The following is a 21,603-nucleotide window of genomic DNA, read 5'->3' on the forward strand; positions in this document are numbered from 1 at the left end:
TTGCCAGGTGGCCTGCTAATATATATATCATCTTATTGAAGATAATTATTTAACTATATATGAAAAAAATAAAATAACTAAAACTCTTTACGATGATACAATAACAACGAATAGAGGTCTATGTTAAAGTAATAACGAATGTCCACAAAGGTCCCTCGTTTCCCCCACTCCCGAGACCAATTCAGCACACTTAGATTTCGGACAGCCTTGGATAATTCACCTGTTGTACCTATTTACTATGCCTCCCCACGGGACAGAGTTAGACACCGGGGTCGTTTTTTAACGTGGAGAAAAGGTACAAAAATAAAAATTGTCTCAGTTGTGAAGGATTTCTCCTCCACCGAAAGAGAACAAGAAATAGAAGTGCAGCATCTGAAGAACAGATACTACACTTTGAGGTATTTATTTGCTCCCTCACTGAGCAAATTAGGCACAAGGCCGATTTTTAATGTGAGGAGTGAAGGGGAAATGGGGACCAACTCCCCGGGGAGTAGGGGAGCTGGATAGTGACAATTGGTATGAAAGGGTTGCCCCTACATTGACCAAGGTCTTATATGTGGGGTTTCCCCCACATATGGTCTTTGCTTGCAGTATCTGCCGGAACAGATACTACACTTTGATCTTGTATTTATTTGCTCCCCCACCGAGCAAATTAGGCACAAAGCCAATTTTTATTGTGAGGAGTAAAGGGAGGGGGAAGGGAAAAAGGGGACCAGCTCCCGAGAGGAGGGAAATGGGAGCTGGTTAAAGGTCAAGCATGTGGGGTTGCCCCCACATCTGGTCTTTGCTAGTCATAGCTAGTCCTAGCTTGCAGTATCTGCCGAAACAAATACTACACTTTGATCTTGTCCCGAAGGTCAAGAGAATGATTGTGTTGTAATGGCATTCTAGAAGAGTTCAAATCTGATCGGATCCATGAAATGCTTACACACTAATAAGCTTGAGGGGAAAGATATGAACGTGTTTATGGGTTTAATAACAATTTGTGTTCAATTACATTCTATACAATTGTTTGCAATGAGTATTGCTTAAACGTTGAATATACTCCTAAATGATTGATATGTTCTAAAACATATGTAAAAGCAAACCAATTTTATTGATACTTATAATACTAAAAACAATTGCAGATTTTGTTTGTTTGTCTCTGTGCACACTGAGTGATGTCATCCATTAAAACAGAGAGGGAGGGAGAACAGCTCATCAACCAATGTCGGTTATTAAATGTATATATTGAAAAAAAATATATGTATATAAATTGATACGTTTCGAAGGCTCAAAAACAATGCATTTTTTTTTTTTTTTTAAATAAACAAATTAGTTTATTTAAAAATAAAATGCGTTATTTTTAGCCTTCCGAATGTATCCATTTATATACGTAATTTTTTCAATTAATGTGCGACGCTTCAAGGTAAAAAAAAAAAGTTCTCATATATAAATCTTTTGCCCGTCTTACTCATCTTTTCTGCCTTCAGTTAGTGAAGAAATCCTTCTAGACTAAGCTAATTTAAAATTTGGGTTTTGTGTTGCTGTACACAGATTCGAAAAAGTTGTCAAAAAACATAAATAAATGTTATCAAAGGCAAGATAAGTTACTTTTCTACCTGACTGGATATGTTTTTAGTGTTTTTATTCAATCTAACATGTTTATTCAGATCGGAAAAAATACAGTGTTTACCGATGTATTGGAAAATTTAAAATGGCACCTGACTCTCTCGGTAAGTTTGGGAAAAGGAGATAAAAATATGCAAAATACTGTTAAAAACGCACCGAATATGTGTCAGCCATGTCACGTTAACATATATTGAGCGAGTTTCTAACCGGATTTTGTCTTTTTTTTATTTATAACTCCTTTTCCCAAACTTACGTTGTCAGAGAGAGAGAGAGAGTCGGGCGGCATTTTAAATTTTACAATACATCGGTAAACACTGTTTTTCAAGTTGAATAAACATATTACATTAAATAAAAACATTCAGTTAGGTAGAAAAGTAACTTATCTTGCCTTTGATAACATTTATTTGTTGTATATTTGTTTTTTGACAACTTTTTCGAATCTGTGTGTACAGTAATACAAAACCCAAATTTGTTCCAAACCAGAGCGCCCCTTTATAGGAGGGAACTGGGTTTCCCACCTCCACACGCACACATTAAAAGAAAAGGACGACCTTTCTGTCCTCATAGAGAGGCAACTAAAAAGGAAGAAATACTGACCCAACAGTGATGTTTGCTTAGATAATTTTGTATTTTCCTGTCGGTTAAGTAATTGTATCTGTAAAAGCCGGCCTGTATATAGATGTATTTTTTTAGAATGTGTTGTGGCTTGTATATTTATTATCTCATGAGATATTCGCACTTTGTCAAAAGCGCATTTTGGGGGAGGATGGGGGGCGAGGGTTGATGGCTGAAAAAAAAAATGTAAACTGGGGAAGAATTTTTTTTTTGTTTTTTTTTTTGTGAAATGATTTTCTCTTTGGAACTATTGTTACAATCGGATTATTCGGTTCTCATTTTTGGATGTTATTCTTCACAACGTTTCGTCCGATGTAACTGCCAACCTTTTTCTGGTGCATCTTATCAAACTCTTGAATCTTCGAAATTTCAAACCTGATTTTTAATTGAATCCCCGGAAGTAGATTGTTCTTGTTCAGTCGTTAAGTAATTAATTTTATTTTAGTTATCGCCTGTATTTAAAAGACAAATACTTAAAACTGATTATGACTTAGCTCTTTATCCGTTACGCCATAGGTCCAATGTGAGGGGAGAAAGTGTAGTAATCAGTGATAGTGTTTTGAAAGTTTAATATCCTCAGTACAGTTGATATTTATGCTATATAAATGCTTGTGGATGCTAAACTGCACTAGTGTCGCTCAATCTACCCCCCTTGGGTTCTGTCCAAAATTCCATATAAATTTTAGAGTTTGGCAAGATGCACCTGACGAAGGTCAGAAGTTGCATCAGTAAAATGTTGTGAGAACAAGATCCAAGACCTGAACAGTCATTTGAATAATACCAAATTGTTGATCGTCGTCTCAAAAAGTTGGAAACATGGTGTTACAATTGATGACATAAAAAGATGAATTCTTGACCCTTTATGACCTGAATTATGATGTAGATGATTTTTTTTTTAAACATTTATTTTTAAAGGATTTTTTTAATGTAATTTCTCCTCTGCGAGTACGCTTTTACAAGTATTTGGAAATATTAAATAACTCCCCCCCCCCACCATAATTTTCTTTATTATCGAGTGTACAAGATGTTAGAGTGGAATCCAAATCTCGGGATTAAAATCCCATTGTCAAGGATCACGTTAGAAAAGACTTTTCTCTAGTCGGCCGTTATTGGAACGAACGCAGACTGGTGTCAAATCAATTTTGATTAAAAAAATTTTTAAGTTCAACTTTTTAACGCCTGCATGTATGTACATATAAGTATTTTATATAATATATATATATATAATATATTATTTTTTTTTTTATTATTATTCATTTACTATTTTATTTTATCGTTTTTATTAATTTTAGTTAGTTTAAAGGGTAATGATACTATGATTGTCTTCAAACTGAAAATATGAAGTTCAATAGTTAAACTACCACTGAGAATTTTTGCATTTCATAAACTTACCTTGATTATTATTCAGTGTTTGAGAAAAGTGTATTTATGACAAAAGAAATCCTCCATTCTCTGAGACAGATGGCGATATACTAAATGTAAGCAATGGACAATTGCAATCTGGCGGTATGTGACATCTACCAGATACTGAACTAATACGTACAAGGCGTGTTTGAATCAATTCCCACTTTATTTATGCCGTTATATTTATTTATTTACCGCTGAACGAATTAGTTCAACCAGGTCGTAAAGGGTTAAATCCATTTTTAAAGTTGTCTTGCCATTTTAAAATGAGAAAAAAAAATACTAGATTGTTTGAAAAATTCTCCGTAAAACAAAAAAATTGCCGTCGTTTTCTGCTCTTGCTTCTCTTGTAATAATAAGACTTTTTGAGATACTTCTGCAGACCCCCCTACATTAAAATAGTCATAAAGAAAAATCTATATGATGTACATATCCACAACTGAAAAAAAAACATATTCCAAAAATCATGTGAATTGATAGTAGTTTTTTTTTTTTTTTTTTTTTTTGTAAATATGAAATATATAGCAAACTGAAAAGCAATTGTCTCACGACGCCATTTTTGAAAACAGATTGAAGGAACAAAATTTTAATTATTTGGGGTTATTTCCTAAGTGAAATTTTAAAAGTACGGCACAATCACGTTGACACACCGGTTCTCGCCAGATCACCGAAGTTAAGCAACGTTGAGCCTGGGCAGTACCAGATGGGTGAACATTTGGGAAGGCTAGGCGCTGTATGTACCTTCTGGGAAGGTTGGGTGTGGGGCCAACACCCTCACCCTGTAAAAAAAAACTCCTCACTACAAAAACATCTAAAAAAAGTTGTAGATGGCCTATGCCCCTCCAGGGGCTCAAGATATATAGATGGATGGAAATTTTAAAAAGAAATTCTTAACACAAGGAGAGGAGGAGGAGGAGGGAGTGGAACATCAGAAAAACTAAAATTCACTTAAAAATCATTTTGTGCTTCTTCGTTATAATAACATAATCTGAAAGTAAAAAGAAAAATGAATTTTCATTGAAAAACAAATAATGGCATCTACTTACTTTTTATGTCAATTTCAACTAAAAGTTACTTCGTTGTCATGTTGAAATTAGTTAAATATTTACTGCATTATTACATAAAACATTTGAAGATTTCATGAATCAGTAACATCCGCTATTAATTGTAATAAGACGGACGAGTTACTTCCCCTGACTACGCTGTTTATGCATAAATTTGTAATTTATTTCAAAAACTATTTTCATTGATAATTGTATTGCTTTTTGTAATTTTTTGATGTGACAAATTAAATAGATACCATTGGTCTTACTTGAAACTCAGAATTTCTATTTTCTGATTTCACGATTATAATGAAGAAGCACTTTTTTTTTTTTTTTTTAATAAAACTACTTGATCAATTTATATAACTTTTTTTTTTCTTTTTGGAATATATTTTCTTATTGTTATGGGTTCATACATCAGACAGATTTTTTTTTTAAATATCAGGAATTCTCAACAAGCACTTTTTCCCCCCTAAAAGAAATGGCATAAATTTTATTAAATGCATTTATGTTCTATAATTATTAATAGCTAATAAATTGGCACTCTTTATACTGAATATAAAATGACAGATTATATATTAAAAACATGATTCATAAGAAAAACTTGAGGAGGGGGGGGATCTTTTGGGTAAAAAAATGTCATTACTGGTCATAAATTAGTGTCATTTACAGCTTTAAATTTATTTAAAAAAAAAAAAAAAAAAGTTAGATTTATATCCTGAAAAGTAATTTAATTTTGAAATTATGAAAAAACAAAAACAAAAAAAAAACAATAAAAAACACAAAAACATTTGTCCTTCAAGATTCAATTTAATTAAAATGAAAGTTACCGGCCATTTTAAAATACCAAACTGCATAGAGAGGTGAACGAAATGGTTCTACATTACCAGCTAAAATTTGAAGTTAAGAAACAAAGGGTGGGGTGGTAGTCCCTTTGGCTAATCAACTGGTTACCGCAGGCCTCGGTACCAAAATTCCCAAGTTTGAACCTAAAATACGCAATTGTGAACAAAACATTAAAAGAGAATATAACTAGGTTTTGTTAAAATTATCTCCCTTTCTGTGTTTTTTTTTTTTTTTTTTTTTTTTTTTTCATGATTGTTGATTTCTTTGCACTTCTTCCTATATTTAAATTTTTGGAGTACTTCTACAGCTGGGAATCCGTGTCGGCCAGAATGCTTCCGATTGCAGCTTATTGAACTGACCAGAAATGGCCAAGCCGTCTCTGAATAGTCAATTAGTACAGATATTAATGAAAAGAAATTTTAAATCTCCGCCCCCCCCCCGTCCCCGACATAAAATTTAGGTTAACCAACCCCAACCCCAACTTCCGTCTGTGGGCCACATATTAAAAAAAAATTTTTTTTTTTTTTTAATTTTATTGATAACGAGAGAGGGAGGGAGGCAAAGAATGTTTTTAACCCCAATCTTGCATTTAGTGTCGTTTGCTATTTTTTTTTTTTTTTTTTTTTTTTTTTTTTTTTTACCGGCTTTTAAATCATAAACTGCTTCAACCATTTCTGGTTTGTTCCGTAAATCACAAACATTCAAGCGAAGCTGGATTCCCAGCTCTAGCAGCACCAATTTGTTGAAAACCCAAACTTTCTTTTAATATATATTTTTTTTATAGAACTGATTTGCTATATCTTCCCAACTATTGAAACGTTGAACGTTTCAAACTGCTGCATAATATTTTACCCAACTGGGTAAAAAATATAGACATTTTTGGTCTTTGTTTGTTCAAATAATAATCATTTTAAAAAAAAGAAAAAAATTTGTTTAAAGACTTATTATTTTGTTTTGCTTTAACTGATATTTCAGATAGAAAGACTTAACCCATTGTAGCTCCAAAAAATTATTTTCAATGTAATATTTTGTATTTATTTGATACATAAATATTTGATCGAAAATTTTCAATTTTTTTATATATCACGTTGCTGAAACAACACATCCTAAACACTCCATTTTTTTTTTCTTTCTTTTGTACAGTGGGTTATGAAAAGAAAAAATTTTCCCGCTTTTTGTAATTTTTTTTTATTGGTAAATGTTCAGATGATATGCCTAAACAGAGTTTTCAAATTTTCAAGCAAAAGTAGTAGATAGGCGATAACACACACACTCAGAGAGAGAGAGAGAGAGAGAGAGAATTGTAAATGTCAACTGAATTAAAGGAATAAATTATAAGATGGTCAGCATCATGAACTTTGGAATATAGTCTTTTGTCATTTATTCACTATATATATATTATGTGTCATCCACAGTTTTTATCACTGTATATATTCAGTGTGGCTAGACTAGCTGCCATCCCAAGCCAGGGATTAAACCTATAACCATTTAGTTGATAATCAGCAGTTCTATGACTAAAACTTGGGGTCAGCGTTCAGAAATCATATCTCCAAGTTTTTTATATAAACATTGACCACTACTTTTAAAGTGCTTCTACGACACATACATGCGTGGTACGTGAAACCCATCATCACTGTAAAATCTACCTGGGAAGGCATCGTGCCTCCGTCTGTGCCGTGCCTCCGTCTGCGTTGCTGTGTTCGAAGTCACCGATAGGGCAGTTTGCTGCCCCTATTCATAGGCCGGTCTACGAATCGAATCATCGCACATACGACCTCTGTGTGCATAGCCTCTAGTCATGGATCATTGTAGGTCAGAGCCGGAAGGGGCCCCACCACGAAGGGGTCTGTCTAATGCCAGCCCCTGGAGTGGAACTGCGAACGGGGCAGTGAGGAATCTCCATCTTAGAATAAAAATATAATAAACTGTGACAGACCATCGTCGGGACCGGCCTATGAAAAACAAGTAATAATAGCAGGTGATGATGTAATTTAACAAAAGTGCATGACCCAAAAAGAGGAGGAGGGCTTATGATATAATGAACTTCTTGGATTTAAAATCAATTTAGTATTTATATAGTAATTAAGGAAAAAAAAATAGGTTCCATGATAAATGATACACTACTTTTGTTCCAGTAAGATGTCATATTGAAAAATTTCTGCCAAACCATAAAAGTCATGGAAGAAATGCAAAAGTATAATTCTTTATAGTCATAAAAAAAAAAAAAAAATAGTTTTATGTTAAATATTACTAAATCAGGAATCCTTCCCATTAAAATACAGTTAGTATTATGCATTTGAATTTGAGATAAATATGCTTGATACTGCATAATCACATTTGTACACACTGGTTTCCTTCAGATATCAAAGTTAAGCAATGAGCCTGGCAAGTACCAGATGGGTGACCATTTGGGACTTCTAGGTGCTGTATGTGCTCTCCGCTTATCTCGGTACCGTTTCCAATCATCCTGGACTTCTCCTTGCCACTGGACTCAAGCAGTACCGATTCAGGAGAAGTGTGGTTGGGGGTTTGCGCAACCCTTGCCACATAATTGCACACACAGCTGCCCTTACAGGGGGTATCCTTTGTCTTTCAAGATTGAACAGAGGCATCAAAGTATGCTTGAAAAGTGGCAACTTTATATAAAGCAAAACAAAACGACTAATAACTTTGACTTGATGTCGTGTTCATCTAAAAACGAAACTCAAATTTTAACTGAATGATTCCTTAATATCTATTAATGTAAACAACATTTAACAAAAAACATTGCTTAGACAGAATTTTCTTCTCTGGGCACAACCCTTAGACATTGTCAAATCTGAATTAGTTTAGCATATTTATACATTTTGAATGTTTTTGATTTTTTTTTTTTACTTTAAATGCGTAATCTATATATCTATAAAAGTGAGAATGTGTGCCTTTGTGTGAGGACGATTTTCAACCTATATACTCAACGAATTTTCGATCTACAGACTTGAAATTTGGTATATAGGGTATTCAGACACGTGGAAAACTTTTTAAACAGTTTTCGTCCGGAGAAAAGAACTAAGGGGTCAAAAACTTTTATTGGTACATGGGAGCGGGGATCAGATTTTTATCTGTTTGTCAACTGTTTCACGAATGCGCATGCGTGAATCATTCATGACATTCATTATGCTAAGTACGAGTACGTTCGAAAACACTTTTTATAGATCGTGTCAAGCTAGCCTAATGTTAAGTTTTGGTTTCGATCTCAGCTCGAGTATTAAAATATAATATTATGAATATTTTATGACAGGACAACGCCGGGCAGCCTGCTAGTACTAAATAGAGTTTAATTTGAAATGGTTCCTTGTTTAATAATATTTTTTAAAGATTAAAAAAAAAAAACTTATCGCCTGTACACATTTTTATTTATTTATTTTAGTGCATTCTGTTTAGGCGTACATCATTTACCTTTTTTGTTTTTTTTTTAATTAAATGCAACACCTGCTACTTTTTTTTTTTTACACACCTCTTTCTTGTACAACACACAAAAAAACAACGCAAGAAAAGCTGCATGTTGGTTTGTATGAATATGTAAATGTTTCTGGAATTCTGATTGTTTGTGTCTATGTATGCGAGTAAACCACACAAACACACACACACACACACACACACACACTTGTAAAATACATCTGTTACTTGTATGTATTGGTTTTATTTATGGATGTTTGGTAAAAAAAAAAAAAAAAAAAAGTGTACTTTTTCAATTTTCACATTAAACGTGAAATTAGCAGCAAACAAAAAAAAAAAAAATATTTTGATTTAAAATTGTATGCGGACTTGTTATTTAACAAAACTAATCTTTTAAGAAGATTTTGTTTGATTAAAAATAAAAACAAAAATTTAAGATGGAATATAAACTTTTACAATGTTTTTTTTTTTTTTTCTTTTTTCTTTTCATATAGAAATTTTCAGCACTAACAGGAAGTATTTTTTCTTTTTCTGGTTGCACTAGAGGAAAGGAAGACAATAATGACCTTTTTTTTTCTTTTTCTTTTTTTTTTTAAACCAAAATTTAATCATAAATCAAAATAGGTTCAAGTAAAAACGAACACAACAGAAAACATTATTCACATAAACATCTACAGAATTAATTTAAATTTTAAAACAGATTTCTCATTTAACGTTAATATAAAAAGTATTTGCAAAAAAAAAAAAAAATATTGCTTCATTTTTCCGTGGCCGCAACCTTGAGACATTGTCAATCTTGATTTTTTTTTTTAATTTACATGGGGAAGGAGGAGGGGGGGAACCACTTATCAAGGCCTGGAGGCCACTCGAGGATAAGGGTTACTGAGTGGTGGTTGTCCGTCGGAGCCGATGATGACATTTGTGTTCTGCATCTCATCTGTGCACACGGAGGTGGCTCAGCAGCCCCAGTCTAGAGGCACAAAGTCTAGAACATTGGGGGGGGGGGGCACTGGAGTCAGTTGTTGTGATCACCGCTGAAGCTGCTCTGTGGTGTCTCTCTCTGGCAGCAGTGAGTTTCTGGCTATGAGCCTCTTCAAAGTTGACAGCAGCCTTGTGAGTTGAGTCTCGCCATTTTGGTCTGTCCATAGCATGTCCCTCTAGGTCTCCTGGTTTGATACGACACCATTGCAGATTGGCTTTAACAGTTTCTTTATACCGCAGTTTTGGTCGACCTTGGTTTCTTTTGCCGGTCTGGAGCTCTCCGTACATCAGGCATTTAGGCATCCGACATGCATCCATTCGAATCACGTGTCCAACCCAACGAAATTGGGTCTTGATGATGATGGCCTCTATACTGGTGGACTTAGCTTTGTCAAGGACCTTCAGATTGGTGATGCGATCCTGCCATTTGATTCCCAGGATAGAGCGGAGAGCTCGCATGTGGAAGAGCTCCAGTTTCTTTATATGCCTGCGGTACAGTGTCCACGTCTCACAACCATAGAGCAGGGAGGGAAGGACCACAGCATTGTAGACCTTCAGCTTCGTAGATAGGCAGATGTTGTGTTGGGTTATTGAGTAGTCAATGGATAATATCGTAGTAATCGTTACTAATGGAAATTTGGCCAATTGGATTACTTAAAGAGACGTTTCATATTTCAGTATATTCACACATTTTAAATGTTTGTTTGGTTTTTTTTTTTTAAATTTACAAATTTGCGTTCTTGAATGCATATATAATTTTCTAGCTTGCACCTTCCACATGCTTGCAAAATTATATATACAACTGACAATTCTTGTCGTTATTCTCAACATCAACACAAATTTATCAACAGATAAGCTTACTAGTTGGGGATGGGGCGGTTTTGCCCGGTCATAAAATACGCTTAAATATGATATTTTAATTTGTCCAGATTTTGTATATATTATTAGTCCTGATTTCAAAAGTAAAAAGTATTTGGGTACCATCAGCTAGAATCGAAACCGAAAGCAAAACTGTAGCATCCAAAGCTGGTGACGTTACCAATTTGACACACATATGAACTGATTAAAAATAAACTAAGATGAATGTACAAAATGTTTAACTTTCTTTTCTTTTTTTTTTTTAAATTTTGACCCTTAAAAACTATTTTAACCGGCTAAACACCCATAAAAGAATGGTCTCTAAAAAATCGAATCATTTGACACCCCAGCACCACTCGACAACTTTTAGTTACAGAAGAGATAGTTTGAAAATATGGAGATAGTAAGTTTTATAAATTAGATTTACAATTAAACTTTTGCCCATCAACAAAGAGATGTTTAGTTGTAGGGGTTGGTTTGTGAGAGTGTGGCAGCGACGGCTGATAAATGTCAACCATGTTGAAAGACTGTCAGTCTTCTCTCTCTCTCTGTGTGTGTGTTGATGTCTATAGAAGACAGTTAATATAAACATGTTAACTGTCTTCTATAGACATCAACCGACATTCCTGGAATATAATTTTCAAAATATTTCATTGTTCTTTTTTATTTTGCATTGTGCAGTTCATAACCTCCCGATTTGGAATGTAACCTTTGTTTGTTTTCTGTGATAATTACAATTCCGGTCATATTATGGGACACAAGAATGTAGATAAAAAAATCCATCTGGAATGTTCGTGTGTGCTCATCTGTTTTTATTGGCATTGCTCCAGCTTCATATCTAACATATGCGTAATACTATATGAGCAACAATATTTTGAATTAAAGTTTACTAATAAAATTCAAATTAATTTTAATGTTTTTTTATGTGCAAATACAATGTACCATTCGGTTAAGAATAGTATGAAATGGATTTTTTTATTTTTATAAACTTTAAGAAAATATAATTATTTAGATATACATAAATTAGAATATTTTGAAATGTTAGTTGTTTTTTTTTTTGTTTTTTTTCAATAGTTTGATTTATGAAAATTTAAAATGGCAAATAACACTAAAAAAATTCAAAAGTTCATAATTTAAATTTGATTATGAATCAATCATTAAATCTTGGATTGTCTCCCTTTTTTTCCCTAGTATAACTGTTTTCGGCATAATTCACGTTAATACACCAGTTCCCATTAGATCACCAAAGTTAAGCAATGTTGAACCTGGTAAGTACTAAAATGGGTGACCATTTGGAAATACCAGGTGCTGTATGTGCTCTCCGCTTATCTTGGCATTGTTTCCAGTCATCTAGCACTTCTTGCTACTGGACTCGAGCAGTGCCAATTCAGGAGAAGTGTTGTTGATGATTGTGCAACCCTTGCTTCACAATTAAATGTGCAGCTGCCCTTATAAGGAGTATCCATTATCTCTTGAGACTGAATGGAGGCATTACAACTCTTCTGAACATGAAAACAAAAAATACTTCTGGTTAATTTAAATTTTAAAACTGATTTTTCATTTAATGTTAATATAAAAAAAAATATCTACCAAAAATCAACATAAAGCCGTTTTTATGGCTTCATTTTTCCATGGCTGCACCCTTGAGACATTGTCAAATCTTTTTTTTTTTTTTTTACATTAACGTCACCACATCAAGGCCTGGAGACCACTCGAGGATAAGGGTTATTAAGTGTACAGTAGTACACTAGTGCCAAATTTTTAAATATCGACTCGATTGTTTAAGAAACCTGTAGGCTTGCGAAGTTGAGTGTTGGAGGTTTTAGACGGATTCGGCTGATATTGAACATATGAAAGTTATAGTGGTGAAAAGTCAAAGTTGTCCCCCATGCAAATTACACCATTATCATTGCTTTGTAATATCTTTTTTTGTTTGATTTTATTGTTTCTTACTAAATTACAAAAACAAACAAAAAACACTCTCTTGACTAAGTCCGAATGGCAATGGTCCCTTAAAAGAAACAAACTAGCATAAGCTACTATTTGTTTCTCGGTTTGTTTAAGAGGGGGAGATTTTTGAAACTTAAAAAAAAAAAAAAAAAAAAAAAAATTAAATAATATTTTGTTTGTTTGCTTCTCGGAAGCAAAAATACTTTCTTAACCCTAAGTTCAGGTGACAACATTCCCACCTCTTAAACGAGCCGAGAAACAAATAGTAGGTTATGCTAGCTCATTTTTTAAGGGGCCATTACCACTTGGACTTGTTTTTTTGTTTGTTTTTGTTTTTTTTTATTTTTAATTTAAATAAAAAACAAGACACTAAGTCAGTTGTGGAACTGTATACTTTTGTCTCGCATTACCAAAGTCTTATCTGGACTATACTTCTCCATATTGTACGGAGTATTTATAAAGTTATTGCATAAAAACGTTAATAACTCAAAACCTATTTATCTGATCAAGCAAAAATGTTACAAATTGGTTATAATAAGATATCAGATCCATATATAAATGGAAGTTGAAATTCCACCAAATTTCGACTAAGACCAAATTTTCCAAGCCCATGGTCAAATAAGATGGGATTTCATGGATTACAATATAGGCCAAGTATCGAATCTCTATTAATAGAACCAAAATTATTGCATAAAGTGACTTTTACTTTTTTTTTTTTTTTTTTTTTTTTTTTTTTTAGATTTGACCTAGATATCTCAAAATTAAATGAGTTCCTTATCTCTGGACATATACATGCATACAAATCTTTTCACTTGACTGAGATTTTGACCAAGTTTGGTGACAATTGATCAAGCAATATGGACGCTAGGTTGTACACAGTGACAAACAACTGGGAATACAGGGTGGCCCACTTAAAAGTAGCCCAGAAATTGTAGTAGAGGAGATGAACATTCTTCTATTGTTTAAATGACCTGTAGCATTATTTTAATTACCTGTATTGTTATAAAAGATGCTGGAACTGCTCCCCGTTGACATCTATGCATTTCTGGGTACATTTAACAGCGTTTGCAGATACTGCCTGTAGATCTTCTCTGGTTATTCTTCTGATAGCGTTGGTAATGTTCTCTTTTAGTTGGTCTAGATTGTGAGGATTATTTGCATAAACTTTTTGTTTTAAAGTCCCTCAAAGATAAAAATCACATGGTTACAAGTCCGGGGAACGTGGTGGCCATAACCCTTTGCTTATTGTTCTCTCTTCCATAAACATGTCATGAACTCGTTTCAGTGATATGTGAGACTGTGTGGCATGTAGCGCCATCTTGTTGGAAAAAGAATTGGATTTTGTCTTGTGGTGTCAGTTGGTCGTTAAGAGAAAGATTAGAGAGATAGGACTATAATTAAGTGGGCCGCTTAATCTGTATTACCTCTGCCATGGTGAAAGTTATTAAAAAAAATAATTTTAAACAGCAAAAAAAAAAAAAAGAAAAAAAGTCAGAAAACAAATTCAAAATACTTTTGGAATACCAAACTCGATGAGAAAATTGAACATCTTAATTAAATGAAAGAAAGAACTAAACTGAACGAACAGAGAAAAAAGTAGACAAATTTGACTGGTCACCACTACAAAAAAAAAAAAATGACTACCTCAGTTGGAAGATAACATTTTCAATAGATTCAAACTTTTAAGAATGCTAAAAATCGGATTTGTACGTTTTTTTGTTTTGTTTTTTTTACTCCAACCGTCTTCTGGAGCCCAATTAAAATAGTGGGGCAGGTTATCTCAATATTTCATTTCATTTTCAGCAATCTGCCCCACTGTATAACATGTTTGTCTGATTACTTGTACGTATACTTCATTATGACCCCCTTAAAAACTATTTTAACCGGCTAAACATGAAATGTTTTTTAAAATAATGAGTGCCCCCCCACCTTTTTTTTTTTTATTACATTTTCACCCCAAACAAGGCACATTGCCACTTTGGTGTAGGGGCTACTATCAGGGGCAACAACTACTGGGGTACTATGTTGGGATTTGGGCAGCAAGATGTCGGTTCACATTACACTTGAACCTCTGCATGTCAGTACAGTTGGGGAAGCAGTGGCCTGGAATGGAATTCCAGAGTTTAGCGGTTCTGGGGAAGAAACTACTGAAGTAGAAAGATCTTTTACATCTAGGGATCTCTACTGTGTGGGGGTGGGATTTAGCTGCCTGTTGGGTTTGTCGAGGGCGTCTACATCGTGGGGGCACAAGTGCCTGCAGAGCATTCACCATTAAAATACTTGTAAAACAAGCAGAGGGATGCAACATTACGTCGATGGGACAGAGGCTGAAGCTTAGATGCCAGTTCAGGGCCTATCAGATTTGCGACTCTCTTTTGAACCTTGTCTAGGAGCAAGAGACTAGTAGCAGATGCACCAGCCCAAATGTGACAACAATACTCCATACATGGGCGAATGGTGGCCTTATAGAGGTACAGAATACTTTCGGGTGTTAGTAGTTTTCTAGCACGGTAGAGAGAGCCTACCTTCTTTGCAGCGGCCCTGGCAACGCTTTCAATGTAATCGTTCCAACTCATTGGGGAGTTGGTTTTCCCCCACATTAAAAACTGATGTTGTGTCTAACTCTGCCCTTGTTGGAAGGCAAATCCAAGGTAATCTATATATCTATAAAAGTGTGTGAGGACACTTCCCAACCTATATACTCAACGAATTTTTGATCTACAGGCTTGAAATTTGGTATGTAGGATATTCAAACACGCGGAAAACTTTTTAATCCATTTTCATCCGGAAAAAATGGCTGCTAAGGGGTCAAAATTTAAAAATTGGTACTTGAGGGGGGGGGCATCAGATTTTTATCTGTTTGTCAACTGTTTCATGAATGCTCACGAGTGAATCAAGCTTACTTATGTTAAGAATAAGTTTGAAAACACTTTTTATATATTGTCAAGCTAGCCTAATAGTTACCGTACTTAACTGTGTCTTTAGGTTTTGGTTTCAATCTCAGCTCGGCCATTTTTTTTTTTTTTTTTTTTTTTTACTTACAAGAAATGAACATTTAGATAAAAAACAATGCTCATATGCACATGTCCCAGTTTCTTTCCAGTTTTATTTATTTATTTTTATTTATCTATTTTTTTTTAAGGAATTTAACGTTATATTTAATACCTACGGTATTTCTGTTTGTAGTCAACAAGAATTATGCGTTAATTAAAATAATATTTATGCATATTTTACGACTAGGCAACGCCTGGCGGCCTGCTGGTAGGTTATAATATAATAGGCTAGTCTGTTGCTTGCTCTGTTTCTGAAGAAGCAAAGTCTGACTATTGGAAGACTTTAAAATAAGGAGTCAACATTTATAGAATTCTAGGAGTCTAGATCGAACCATATATCTTCCAACACTGCAATGTTGGAAACCTGGCATTGCCCAACAAATATATATACATGCACACGCACAAATAAGATGGAATTTATATATAGATTCCTTGAAGAAGGAGTTGGCATAAGAGAAGTAACTTCTTGATGGAAATATTGGTTAGTTCAGTTGTTTAATGAAAAAAAAAAAACCTCGATTTCTTTGCAACAAATTCCATACAGAGTTCGACAAGATACACACGAAGAAGGTCGGAAGTTACATCAGCTGAAACATGGTGAGAATAATACTCAAGATGTAGTCAGCAGTAGTCCAAATAATCCAAATTCTCAATTCTTCATCTAAAAAATTACAGAAATCTGATATTAGGCCGGTTTATAGATATGAACACATCGTGCACACCAGCGAGATATCGTTAAATCGTTTTTCAAAAATTTCCATTTAAAATAACTTGTGTTGCTTATAGTTGTGACTACCGAATTTAGTTGATTTTTATTTTAATTTGAATATTTACATTGCCAGATTCTTTAGTTGATTTTTATTTAAATATTTACATTGCCAGATTCTTTAGTTGATTTTTATTTTAATTTGAATATTTACATTGCCAGATTCTTTAGTTTATTTTTATTTGAATATTTACATTGCCAGATTCTTTAGTTGATTTTTATTTGAATATTTACATTGCCAGATTCTTTAGTTGATTTTTATTTTAATTTGAATATTTACATTGCCAGATTCTTTAGTTGATTTTTATTTTAATTTGAATATTTACATTGCCAGATTCTTTAGTTGATTTTTATTTTAATTTGAATATTTACATTGCCAGATTCTTTAGTTGATTTTTATTTGAATATTTACATTGCCAGATTCTTTAGTTGATTTTTATTTTAATTTGAATATTTACATTGCCAGATTCTTTAGTTGATTTTTATTTTAATTTGAATATTTACATTGCCAGATTCTTTAGTTGATTTTTATTTGAATATTTACATTGCCAGATTCTTTAGTTGATTTTTATTTTTATTTGAATATTTACATTGCCAGATTCTTTAGTTGATTTTTATTTTAATTTGAATATTTACATTGCCAGATTCTTTAGTTGATTTTTATTTTAATTTGAATATTTACATTGCCAGATTCTTTAGTTGATTTTTATTTTAATTTGAATATTTACATTGCCAGATTCTTTAGTTGATTTTTATTTTAATTTGAATATTTACATTGCCAGATTCTTTAGTTGATTTTTATTTGAATATTTACATTGCCAGATTCTTTAGTTGATTTTTATTTAAATATTTACATTGCCAGATTCTTTAGTTGATTTTTATTTTAATTTGAATATTTACATTGCCAGATTCTTTAGTTGATTTTTATTTTTATTTGAATATTTACATTGCCAGATTCTTTAGTTGATTTTTATTTAAATATTTACATTGCCAGATTCTTTAGTTGATTTTTATTTTAATTTGAATATTTACATTGCCAGATTCTTTAGTTTATTTTTATTTGAATATTTACATTGCCAGATTCTTTAGTTGATTTTTATTTTAATTTGAATATTTACATTGCCAGATTCTTTAGTTGATTTTTATTTTTATTTGAATATTTACATTGCCAGATTCTTTAGTTGATTTTTATTTTAATTTGAATATTTACATTGCCAGATTCTTTAGTTGATTTTTATTTGAATATTTACATTGCCAGATTCTTTAGTTGATTTTTATTTTAATTTGAATATTTACATTGCCAGATTCTTTAGTTGATTTTTATTTTAATTTGAATATTTACATTGCCAGATTCTTTAGTTGATTTTTATTTGAATATTTACATTGCCAGATTCTTTAGTTGATTTTTATTTTTATTTGAATATTTACATTGCCAGATTCTTTAGTTGATTTTTATTTTAATTTGAATATTTACATTGCCAGATTCTTTAGTTTGATTTTTATTTTAATTTGAATATTTACATTGCCAGATTCTTTAGTTGATTTTTATTTTAATTTGAATATTTACATTGCCAGATTCTTTAGTTGATTTTTATTTTAATTTGAATATTTACATTGCCAGATTCTTTAGTTGATTTTTATTTGAATATTTACATTGCCAGATTCTTTAGTTGATTTTTATTTAAATATTTACATTGCCAGATTCTTTAGTTGATTTTTATTTTAATTTGAATATTTACATTGCCAGATTCTTTAGTTGATTTTTATTTTTATTTGAATATTTACATTGCCAGATTCTTTAGTTGATTTTTATTTTAATTTGAATATTTACATTGCCAGATTCTTTAGTTGATTTTTATTTGAATATTTACATTGCCAGATTTCTTTAGTTGATTTTTATTTTTATTTGAATATTTACATTGCCAGATTCTTTAGTTGATTTTTATTTTAATTTGAATATTTACATTGCCAGATTCTTTAGTTGATTTTTATTTTTAATTTGAATATTTACATTGCCAGATTCTTTAGTTGATTTTTATTTTTATTTGAATATTTACATTGCCAGATTCTTTAGTTGATTTTTATTTTAATTTGAATATTTACATTGCCAGATTCTTTAGTTGATTTTTATTTTTATTTGAATATTTACATTGCCAGATTCTTTAGTTGATTTTTATTTTAATTTGAATATTTACATTGCCAGATTCTTTAGTTGATTTTTATTTTAATTTGAATATTTACATTGCCAGATTCTTTAGTTGATTTTATTTTATTTGAATATTTACATTGCCAGATTCTTTAGTTGATTTTTATTTTAATTTGAATATTTACATTGCCAGATTCTTTAGTTGATTTTTATTTTAATTTGAATATTTACATTGCCAGATTCTTTAGTTGATTTTTATTTTAATTTGAATATTTACATTGCCAGATTCTTTAGTTGATTTTTATTTTAATTTGAATATTTACATTGCCAGATTCTTTAGTTGATTTTTATTTGAATATTTACATTGCCAGATTCTTTTAGTTGATTTTTATTTTAATTTGAATATTTACATTGCCAGATTCTTTAGTTGATTTTTATTTTAATTTGAATATTTACATTGCCAGATTCTTTAGTTGATTTTTATTTTTATTTGAATATTTACATTGCCAGATTCTTTAGTTGATTTTTATTTTAATTTGAATATTTACATTGCCAGATTCTTTAGTTGATTTTTATTTTAATTTGAATATTTACATTGCCAGATTCTTTAGTTGATTTTTATTTTAATTTGAATATTTACATTGCCAGATTCTTTAGTTGATTTTTATTTTTATTTGAATATTTACATTGCCAGATTCTTTAGTTGATTTTTATTTTTATTTGAATATTTACATTGCCAGATTCTTTAGTTGATTTTTATTTTTATTTGAATATTTACATTGCCAGATTCTTTAGTTGATTTTTATTTTAATTTGAATATTTACATTGCCAGATTCTTTAGTTGATTTTTATTTTAATTTGAATATTTACATTGCCAGATTCTTTAGTTGATTTTTATTTTTATTTGAATATTTACATTGCCAGATTCTTTAGTTGATTTTTATTTTTATTTGAATATTTACATTGCCAGATTCTTTAGTTGGATTTTTATTTTTATTTGAATATTTACATTGCCAGATTCTTTAGTTGATTTTTATTTTTATTTGAATATTTACATTGCCAGATTCTTTAGTTGATTTTTATTTTAATTTGAATATTTACATTGCCAGATTCTTTAGTTGATTTTTATTTTATTTGAATATTTACATTGCCAGATTCTTTAGTTGATTTTTATTTTTATTTGAATATTTACATTGCCAGATTCTTTAGTTGATTTTTATTTTAATTTGAATATTTACATTGCCAGATTCTTTAGTTGATTTTTATTTGAATATTTACATTGCCAGATTCTTTAGTTGATTTTTATTTTAATTTGAATATTTACATTGCCAGATTCTTTAGTTGATTTTTATTTTAATTTGAATATTTACATTGCCAGATTCTTTAGTTGATTTTTATTTTAATTTGAATATTTACATTGCCAGATTCTTTAGTTGATTTTTATTTGAATATTTACATTGCCAGATTCTTTAGTTGATTTTTATTTTAATTTGAATATTTACATTGCCAGATTCTTTAGTTGATTTTTATTTTTAATTTGAATATTTACATTGCCAGATTCTTTAGTTGATTTTTATTTTAATTTGAATATTTACATTGCCAGATTCTTTAGTTGATTTTTATTTTAATTTGAATATTTACATTGCCAGATTCTTTAGTTGATTTTTATTTTAATTTGAATATTTACATTGCCAGATTCTTTAGTTGATTTTTATTTTAATTTGAATATTTACATTGCCAGATTCTTTAGTTGATTTTTATTTGAATATTTACATTGCCAGATTCTTTAGTTGATTTTTATTTGAATATTTACATTGCCAGATTCTTTAGTTGATTTTTATTTTAATTTGAATATTTACATTGCCAGATTCTTTAGTTGATTTTTATTTTAATTTGAATATTTACATTGCCAGATTCTTTAGTTGATTTTTATTTTTATTTGAATATTTACATTGCCAGATTCTTTAGTTGATTTTTATTTTTTGAATATTTACATTGCCAGATTCTTTAGTTGATTTTTATTTGAATATTTACATTGCCAGATTCTTTAGTTGATTTTTATTTTAATTTGAATATTTACATTGCCAGATTCTTTAGTTGATTTTTATTTTAATTTGAATATTTACATTGCCAGATTCTTTAGTTGATTTTTATTTTAATTTGAATATTTACATTGCCAGATTCTTTAGTTGATTTTTATTTTTATTTGAATATTTACATTGCCAGATTCTTTAGTTGATTTTTATTTTAATTTGAATATTTACATTGCCAGATTCTTTAGTTGATTTTTATTTTTAATTTGAATATTTACATTGCCAGATTCTTTAGTTGATTTTTATTTTAATTTGAATATTTACATTGCCAGATTCTTTAGTTGATTTTTATTTTAATTTGAATATTTACATTGCCAGATTCTTTAGTTGATTTTTATTTTAATTTGAATATTTACATTGCCAGATTCTTTAGTTGATTTTTATTTTAATTTGAATATTTACATTGCCAGATTCTTTAGTTGATTTTTATTTTAATTTGAATATTTACATTGCCAGATTCTTTAGTTGATTTTTATTTTAATTTGAATATTTACATTGCCAGATTCTTTAGTTGATTTTTATTTTTATTTGAATATTTACATTGCCAGATTCTTTAGTTGATTTTTATTTTAATTTGAATATTTACATTGCCAGATTCTTTAGTTGATTTTTATTTTTATTTGAATATTTACATTGCCAGATTCTTTAGTTGATTTTTATTTTAATTTGAATATTTACATTGCCAGATTCTTTAGTTGATTTTTATTTTAATTTGAATATTTACATTGCCAGATTCTTTAGTTGATTTTTATTTTAATTTGAATATTTACATTGCCAGATTCTTTAGTTGATTTTTATTTTA

At 30.7% G+C, this 21,603-nt stretch overlaps 1 protein-coding gene across 1 annotated transcript; it reads right to left on the reverse strand.

The window, feature by feature from the left end:
- Positions 1-5,623: 5,623 nt before the first annotated feature.
- LOC145254617 (uncharacterized) lies at positions 5,624-10,394 on the reverse strand. Its single transcript, XM_080113228.1, has 2 exons — positions 10,020-10,394; positions 5,624-5,662 (listed from the first exon to the last, which is right to left on the reverse strand). The coding sequence occupies exons 1-2, from the start codon at positions 10,392-10,394 to the stop codon at positions 5,624-5,626; spliced, it is 414 nt and encodes a 137-aa protein (XP_079969354.1).
- Positions 10,395-21,603: the final 11,209 nt, after the last annotated feature.

Source organism: Euprymna scolopes, chromosome 30, assembly GCF_053919585.1.
Source record: "Euprymna scolopes isolate OS-2025 chromosome 30, ASM5391958v1, whole genome shotgun sequence".
Lineage (NCBI taxonomy): Eukaryota > Metazoa > Mollusca > Cephalopoda > Sepiida > Sepiolidae > Euprymna > Euprymna scolopes.